This window comes from Haliotis rubra, unplaced genomic scaffold, assembly GCF_003918875.1.
Source record: "Haliotis rubra isolate DU_JTF1 unplaced genomic scaffold, ASM391887v1 Scf439, whole genome shotgun sequence".
NCBI lineage: Eukaryota > Metazoa > Mollusca > Gastropoda > Lepetellida > Haliotidae > Haliotis > Haliotis rubra.
Window position 1 is genome coordinate 468,071 of NW_025767123.1, and position 9,241 is coordinate 477,311.

At 40.9% G+C, this 9,241-nt stretch overlaps 1 protein-coding gene across 1 annotated transcript; it reads right to left on the bottom strand.

Moving 5' to 3' along the window:
• Window positions 1-1,743: 1,743 nt before the first annotated feature.
• On the bottom strand, window positions 1,744-8,881 carry LOC124289284. Its single transcript, XM_046725895.1, has 4 exons — window positions 8,717-8,881; window positions 8,434-8,568; window positions 6,867-6,892; window positions 1,744-3,154 (listed from the first exon to the last, which is right to left on the bottom strand). Exons 1-4 carry the CDS (start codon window positions 8,879-8,881, stop codon window positions 1,744-1,746), a joined length of 1,737 nt encoding a protein of 578 aa, XP_046581851.1.
• Window positions 8,882-9,241: the final 360 nt, after the last annotated feature.

Consider the following 9,241-nt stretch of genomic DNA (forward strand, 5'->3'; position numbering starts at 1 on the left):
TTTGTCAAATGCTTGAATCATACATCCTTTTAACCTCGCTTGGCTTTTCAACGTCGACTTTAATGTCTCGGTAGCGTTTTATACTTGCCTGACTAGACTTGGAGAGTAAAACCACTTGTTAAATCTCTAAACGTAAAATGACAAAATCTGGTGCAATAAAATGGATACATTTTTCCACATGCGTTCGCGAAAAACATCAGAGCTGTTAATTAGAGTTGCTTTAAGTTTACTTATCAGCGTTCAATTGTTCATTTTTGTTTCACTTCACGCATCATCTCGGTAAATCCATCAGGGCCAAGATGGATTTCCGGTAAGAACACTCTGGACTTTTATCTTAACTCGTGTGTCATGTAAAACATATTTTTGACTGTTTCAGTCCAATTTTCTATATTTTTGCTTTCAAGAAGAAAACTAGGTTTGAAAGACAGTTTACTAAGAGGCCAGGAACTATAAGCGCTACAGGGAAACGGGCAGTAACCAAAGCAGCTTTCTTTTCGGATGTGTCGCATGTGCACTGCTTATTGATTCCACATCCGCGGTTGTAGTGAACGCCTAATAATAATAATAATAATGTGTCCATTTATATAGCGCCAAACTCCACACCAGGTATGCTCATAGCGCTAACAATCAATAAGGCATTATTAAAGTCCATAGAACTTTTTGTAAAGAAAGGTTTTGAGATGGCACTTAAAGTTTTCAAGGGTTGGAGACAGCTTAAGTTCATCAGGGAGGGAATTCCATTTGACTGATGCCATGTTCTGATAAGACTTGCAGCCAAATGATTTTAGGTTCCACTTTGGTACATAGAGCAGATTAGCCGAGGATGAACGCAGAGTTCTTGTTGGCATGTAAGGAGAGAGGAGTTCTTGAAGATACACTGGTGCAATACCATGAATGGATTGATAAGCAAGTGTAAGGATCTTATAGTCAATGCGAGCCTCAATAGGCAACCAGTGAAGAGACAACAGGATGGGAGTGATGTGGCAGCGTTTTGGTTGGAGAGTAACTATGCGGGCAGCTGTGTTCTGGATTTGTTGGAGCTTTTGGATGGACTCTTGTGAAGCTGCAACCAACAAGCTGTTGCAATAGTCAAGTCGTGAGAGAATCAGTGTTCTCACCAGGGCAGCCGCAGCATCCTGTGACAGGAGATGTCTGATCTGTCCAATGTTACGGAGATGGAAGTAACATTTTCTGCACAGATCCAGAATCTGTTTCTTCATGGAGAGGTCAGGTTGGAGTAGGACGCCAAGATTTCTGACATGTAGAGAAGGCTGAATGACCATGTTTCCAACTTTCAACTCAACATGTTGTGATTTTACTAACATGTTTCTTGTGCCAACAATCATACCCTCTGTCTTGTGTTCATTTAATTTTAGTTTGTTATTGAACATCCATGAACCAATATGGTCAATGGCATCTTCAATTCTGGTCAAGCCAGAACTGTTGTCATAGCCCATGGTAATACCATCAAACAACTGAGTATCGTCAGCATAAAGATGATGATTAGTGGCTTTCTCACAAAGCAGATCACCAAGTTCTTTGGTATACATAGAGAACAATACAGGACCGAGAACCGATCCCTGTGGTACACCACAAAGAATAATAGCTTCCACCGACTGAGCATTACGAACAGCAACAGATTGAGTCCTGTTTGATAAGTAGGACCTAAACCACAGAAGAGCCATATCATTTAATCCATACTGGAACTGAAGTCTTGATAGAAGTATCTGGTGATCCACCGTATCAAACGCGGCCGATAAGTCCAAGAGAACAAGAACGGCTGAGTTCCCCCCTGTCAACGCTCCACTGCAAATCATTTACAACACGGAGCAGGGCTGTTTCCGTGCTGTGGAATGACCTATAGGCGGACTGGAATTTGTGATAGAGGTCATGTTTACTCAAGTGCTGACTAACTTGCATCTTCACAGCTCTTTCAAGTACCTTGGAGAGGAATGGAAGATTAGACACTGGCCTATAGTTGCTGAAACAGGTGGAGTCTAAACCAGGTTTTTTCAGCAAAGGTTTCACAATTGCCTGCTTGAAGCAACCTGGAACAGTGCCACATTTCAAGCTTAAGTTGATAATCTGAGTGAACACAGGAAGTAAAATGTCAAAATATTCCAAGACAAATTTAGTAGGGGCTGGATCAAGTGTACACGTTGTGCCCTTTGATTGTTTGATGATGCAGATAATCTGTTCCTCTGTGAGCGGGTCGAAGGAATCAAAACTCTCACCTTGAAAGCGTGCACCAGTTACAGCAATTGACTCAGGAGAAAATTCTTGCCTAATCTTCTCAATCTTAGAAGAAAAGAACTTGCCAAAGTCGTTTGCAAGAGTCAAATCATCATCCACATTAGGTAGAGTAGTGTTTGACGTCTTTCCAAGTAAGGAAAACAGATGAGTAAAGAGTACTTTGGGATTCTGCTGATTGGAGAATACATTATCATTGTAATATCTTGACTTTGTCTCACGAATCAGCTGGTTTAATTCATTACGGGCCATGTTATACATCTGCCGATGAATTTCAAGCCTGGTTTTCCTCCACTTACGCTCCGACTTGCGCCTGTGGGTTTTTGCGAGAAGTATCTGATCATTGTACCACTGTGGTTCATGCCTGAGTCGCCTGTATCTAGTGACACAAGGGGCATGAGAATCCATGAGTTGAATCAGTGTTGTGTTATAGAGATCAGCAAGTTCATTCACATCCTCTGAAGGTTCTGTGAGTAACTTTGAAGACTGAAGATCCCTAGCAAAGTCTTCACGGGAAACAAGCTTAAGGTTTCTACACTGAACTTCGACAGGTCCCTCAGTTGGTTTGAGAAAACTGAGTTCTACAGTTATCCAGAAATGATCAGATGATTGTCTATCTTCAACAAGGATGTCTTGCACCACATCTTCTCTATGCCGAGCAACTATCCAATCAAGTGTGTGACCGTTCCTGTGAGTAGGTTCAAAAACAAGCTGGGTAAGACCATGTGACTCTAGCAGCTTGACACATTTCTTGACCTCAGGTTTACATGCACTCTCATAATGAATGTTGAAATCACCCATCAATAGCAAGTTTCCTTTTTTCAAAGTGATATCATCCAGTAGTTTTGAAAAATCGTCATAAAACTGGCCAAAGGAAAACTTGTTTGCCTTTGATGGCGGTGGCCTATACAGGCAGAACAGGCGCAGTGCTTGACTGTTAACTGTTAATAATGTTTCCATCAATTCAAAAGAAGGAAATGAATCTGTGGAAGTTCTATACACTACTAAATTCAGGGGTGTTCTATAGATAACAGCCACACCACCTCCAGAAGAATGTTCGCGTGGAATATGTTGAAAAGAGTAAGCAGAAGGAGTCATTTCCTTAATCTTGGGCTCATCACCTTGACTCTTCAGCCATGACTCTGTGATAAACAGAATATCCACACTGTGTTCAATAAGTGAATCCGCAATGTACAGGGACTTATTCCTGGCTGACTGCGCATTCCACAAACAAAGTTTCAGTTGTGGTGATTTCTTTACAGGGTGTACGGTAATCAGATTTGATTGTTTTACAGTTTTATCACGTGAAGAAGAATCAGATCTCTCAAACACATTAGTGACAGCCTTGATTAGTGACTGCCTTTGTTTCCGTCGCCCAGCTCGCTTGCCCCTCCATGTAGGCTTTGGTACACCTATTTCCAGCTGTCGCACCTTATGTAAGACATCAGCAGGTAGCCTATGTCCATATGCACAGGTATTGTTGAAGGCAAGCAGTTGTTCCTCTGTGTAAACGATCATCTTTTGTTGATCAATCACAGGTGACCAGGAGTAGGCTTCTCCACTGATTGGTATATTGTCATTGTTGAAGGCCTCCCTCCATGATTTTTGAATGAGACAGGATAGAATTATTATCAAAAGTACTTGAAACTGACTCATATTTACATGTTTTAAAGTTGAAAAGATCCAAAAAGATGCTTGAACACAAGACAAATGTCCAGGGCAAGTGTTGAGGGCTTTGAAACTGTTGCAGATTCAAAGAGCAAAAGTAACAAACTAGGTCAGGCGCAATAGGAGATAGTTCTCAGAGCAAAATGTTAATTAGCACAGAAATGCCTGTCACCAGTGGGGTTTCACAGACACCCTTTAACGAAGTGTGTGGACCTTGATGTTTGAGTCATCCCTTGCACTGACTGACTGACTGAGTATGGTTTTACGCCGTTTTTAGCAATATTCCAGCAATATCACGGCGGGGGACACCAGATATGGGCTTCACAAATTGTACCCATGTGCGGAATCGAACCCGGGCCTTCGGCGTGACGAGCGAACGCTTTAACCACTAGGTTACCCCACCGCCCTTAATCCCTTGCATGTTACAAACATGTTATGACTGAACAATTCAAAAAGCTTTCATTAAAAGAGCTGGAAAGCATAAATTCGCCCGCAGGTTTGAAACATAGCAATGCATATGAAACCAAAAAGACCAGTATCAGAGTCTATGCTTGTTAACCGTTGATTTTGACCCTGCATTGCTGCTAAATGTCATAGAACTACGTACTGTGTTGAGTCAGCTTAAACTAATCAGTACATTGTATATGTACAATATGTTCCAACATACGTATCTAAGCCTTTACCCAAAAAGAATGATAGACGTTTGGCTGTCTGTCCTTTGCCACTGGAATAGTAAGTGGGGATCTTGGTTTTACAAGGTCGTCAGTGAGTGAGTGAGTTTAGTTTTACGCCGCACTCAGCAATATTCCAGCTATATGGTGCCGGTCTGTAAATAATCGAGTCTGGACCAGACAAAACAATCCAGTGATCAACAGCATTGGCATCGATCTACGCAATTGGGAACCGATGACATGTGTCAACCAAGTCAGCGAGCCTGACCACCCGTTCCCGTTAGTCGCCTCTTACGACAAGCATGGGTTACAGAAGATCAATTCTAACCCGGACCTTCACAGGTCCAAGGTCGTCAGTGTTTAGAAGCAAACTACATCTTGACCAGACCGACTAGTTCGTGAAAAACATTGCGTTTAGTTTTACGCCTCACTGAGCAATAGTCCAGCTATATGGTGGCGGTCTGTAAATAATCGAGTCTGGACCAGACAATCCAATGATCAACAGCATGGGCATTGATCTACGCATTTGGGAAACGATGACACGTTTCAACCAAGTCAGCAAGTCTGACCATCCGATCCCGAAGTTACTGAAGACCAATTCTAACCCGGATCTTTACGGGTTCGTGAAAAATAGTCCAACACTATAACAACCACAGTCAGTTAGGCCATCCATTGTTGGGGTTTTGATATGCAACAAAGATATAATTTTCTTGGTTTGTCAATATCCACTCTCAGGATTCAACAAAGCCAAAATTATCGGCCTACATCTCTAGATTTTCCTTAAAAAAGTTAAGCTTACTAATTAGAGAGCAAAACATGGGCATCAAATCACATTACTCATTGTTCATATTTTTTGTCAAACAAACTCCTTCTTTGAGCTGATTGGTACGAATACGGTTAAATGGGACATCAAATCACAAAACTCGTTGTTCAAATTCCCTGTTCATGGTTTTTGCTAAGCAAGCACGAGATACAGAACAATTGATCAATTGATAGAGGTTCTCTCATTTGAGAGTAAAGAAGAAAATAGGTTTTAAAATTCTAAAAATTCCAGTACAGCTATACACACACACACACACACACACACACACATACACATATATATTATATATCGATATATATATATACTGATATATATATATATATATATATATATTGATATATATACTGATATTTTTCATTGGGGTGTTTGATAATCTATGCAGGTAGACAGGTACATGCTATGAATTTTGAGATTGTTTTCCTTTTTTCGTTCACGCCTTCATACTTGTTTGTAGTATGTATATTAATATGTATATGGCCCTGTGGCCTTAATATAATACGAAATACAGATGATGATGATGATGATGATGATGATGATGATGATGATGATGATGATGATGATGGTAATAGAGGTATATCCATAAAAATTATCCTCATTCTTAATGCCTTACAGATTTGTGTTTTTGAATACGATCTGATGACAGTCCAAACACACGAGATAGGCATTACCTCTGTAAATGTCACATCTTCCACAAACTGGGTATGGACGGAAATGTGGAAAGTACTGTATCAAGCCGCTGCTATTACCAGAACATCATTTAATGTGACCGTAAACCACAGAACGTCCTGATGTGGTGCCTGTCTGGGTCCGGTTGCAACGGAGCAGTAACGGCCATTTTCCAGGTAATTATTAGCAATATCATAAATATGACATCATGTCTTCAAGACTGATAAGAACCATTATTTACGTGTATGTATTATTGTTGAAATATATTGATAATGGAAAAACGGAAGCGACAAAGCTATTTCCATAAATCTAATAAATCTTTGCTGAAAACAGAGTTCTTTCTACGATTCCTGCTGCACCACGACGTGTGTCGTTGAACCATTGTCAGCTAGTGCGGGGACACTTTTAATGCTCTGTATGTAATAATGAGATCGATGGATGTGTAGACATGGATAATTGGTATGAATGTGGTCGATCATCAAAACAACTACGTTCCACGTGGAGCGTGAAAACATTAATGTAATGTAATAAATATTGGACCAACATGGGTTGCTGTGAAGACCAATTCTGACCCGGTTATTCAGGGGTACCATGTACTTTGTAAAGTGAAAGGTGAATGTTGTTGGCGACAGCAGCAAGTTTACAGCTTTAAATAACAATTCCAGGTAAATAATCAGGTCAAGAGAAGAAACATTGGTTCAAAGCATGAACATTTTCATCGGCAACGATGACTGTCAGGAACCAGTTTACTCACTAAAACATCTTTCATGCATTCAGCCAACACTTACCCTACAAACATGAGGTACTCCGCATCCTGCAATAACATAAGGCATTTGTTAAGTGCTAGAAGGATCCTCCCCTGAATTACTGAATCCTGAGAAATTCACGCAACCCGAAACAGGCTAGCTTAAAAGGGACACAAAATTGTACAGTCATGAAAGAATATGTTCTGAAATCAGAATCCACTGTGCAATTCGAGTACACGTATATCATAAATATCTACATATTAATCAGTATCAATAGTGGTGATAGCAGGTCTTTGTGGAAAGGATATCGTATTCTGCTCCACCAGGGGGAACTTGTCACAAAAGCAAATGCAAGTTCATTCTAAACCACGGTAAACAGGGGAAATTATGAGGAAATCAGCAAACCTTTAAGACATAGCTTTCGACAATGTCATGTTTGGTATTCTGTATTTGAATGAAAATGATACTTTGCCCAGTTTAGCACTTGCATATTTAGACAACGCAAAGTGCTATCATTTCGGTCAAATCCATCACGGCAAGGATGGATTTCCGGTAAAAACATTCATTACTTTCATCTTAACTCGTGTCTCGTGTAAAATATCTTCTAAGGCATTTTTCCCTCCAATTTTCCACACTTTTCCCTTCGAGAAGAAAACTAGATTTAAAAGGCGGTTAGCTAATGGGCCAGGAACTGTAAGCGCTGCAGGGCAATGGGCAGTAACCAAGCAGCTTTCTTTCCGGATGTGTCGCATGCGCACTGATTATTGATTCCACATCCGCGGTTGTAGTGAACGCCTTACTTGCCACAGGCCCTTGATCATGCCACTCTCATGATGTACAATTTTGATGTACAAATGCCAACAGTGTATCTTTAGTGCATCATATGTTAATGTATACTACAGATTTTGCTTCTGGCATAAGTGATCCTCATGCAAAGAGAACAATACACTCCACCGACATGCAAGAACTTTCCTTGTACCCAAGTGCACTAGATATGTGGTTACTTGGAACAATAAACCAAATGTGAAAGTACGTGGAGTATGTTTGTCATGTGTGATTGTTTTACGAAGCAGCTACATTGATTGCATTTGTTGGCGTGTCATCGTACTCTGATGAGACTCCCTCCCATTCACTCCAGCGCTCTGACATCTGCTTCAACAACTGAGTGAGAATGTCAAAGCTGGTTATGGAAATTGTTTTACCAGATGATACCCACGTCCATTTTTACCTTTTATACAATTTAAAGATAGTGAACTCGGGCAAGCATTACGGAAATGGCGTCATGTATATCGAGGAGGAGATTTTAAGGCGACAGAAGAAAGCCTTCTGTGACCATGGTAACAAGGGTGTCGTGCTCCGAAGGCTAAAATGTATAATTTTCCAGGGAGTCATGGAGTACCGGCAAGGATAAAGATAAGGTGAATAATTACGGGGAAGCATATCCCATGTCGGGTGTAGACTGATCTATGGATAGGGTTATTTCTTTTCAAGTGAATTTTCTTCAGAAGCGTGTACAAATTATTTTAGAGTTATCTTTAATGCATCCGGAGATAATGTCAGGACAACTCCTGCATTGTTGTGGACCTCGGAAATGATTGTGTTGAAATACAGTCAGGTCATCCAACACCATCAGGTCACCCAACACCATCAGGTCATTCAAAACCATCAGGTCACCTAACACCACCAAGTCACCTAACACCATTAGGTCATCTAACATCATCAGGTCACCCACCATCAGGTCACCCTACACCATCAGGTCATCAAACACCATCAGTTCATCTGGACATCCAACAGTATCAAGCCAACACCATCACCCAACGCTATAAGGTCACTTAACACCGTTAGGTCATTCAACACATCAGGTCATCCAGCACCATCAGGTCACCCAATACCACCAGGTCACCCAACAACATCAGATCATCCAACACCATCAGGCCACCCAGCACCATCAGGTTACCCAACACCATCAGGTCACCCAGCACAATCAGGTCACCAAGCACCATCAGGTCATCAAACACCATCAGGTCATCCAAGGGCATCAGGTCATCCAACACCATTAGGTCACCCAACACCATCAACGCACTATCACATGCGGTCAGGCTTCGAACGTCATATGACAGATATTTGGCTTCAATTTGAAGCTATCCTTTGAAGAACTGTAAATATTTCAAAACGTATTGTTTAAAAGAATAAAAGCAAACTCTTTTAAAACGTGCCAATGAATGGCAAAAGACCAATATCAGACTTTGGACCATTCACTGTTTCCTGTCATAGAGCGAGGTTTACACTTCAATTACGCAACGTTCTATATATATACTCCAAATAATGCAAACAAGTAGCATGTTTGACCACCTGTAGGCACTTTATGGACAGTGGAATGCAGGAACGGGATCTTTACCAATATTGTCAGTCTGTTT

Bases quoted from the DNA above. Each gene is read 5' to 3' on its own strand.
- LOC124289284 (XM_046725895.1), bottom strand. From the start codon at position 8,881: ATGGTGTTGGATGACCTGATGCCCTTGGATGACCTGATGGTGTTTGAT. The intron at 6,893-8,433 runs GTATTTCAACAC...ATGTTATTGCAG, and splicing joins TGGTGTTGGATGACCTGACT to GATGCGGAGTACCTCATGTT. The intron at 3,155-6,866 runs GTAAGTGTTGGC...CTGCCTGTATAG, and splicing joins GAGTACCTCATGTTTGTAGG to GCCACCGCCATCAAAGGCAA.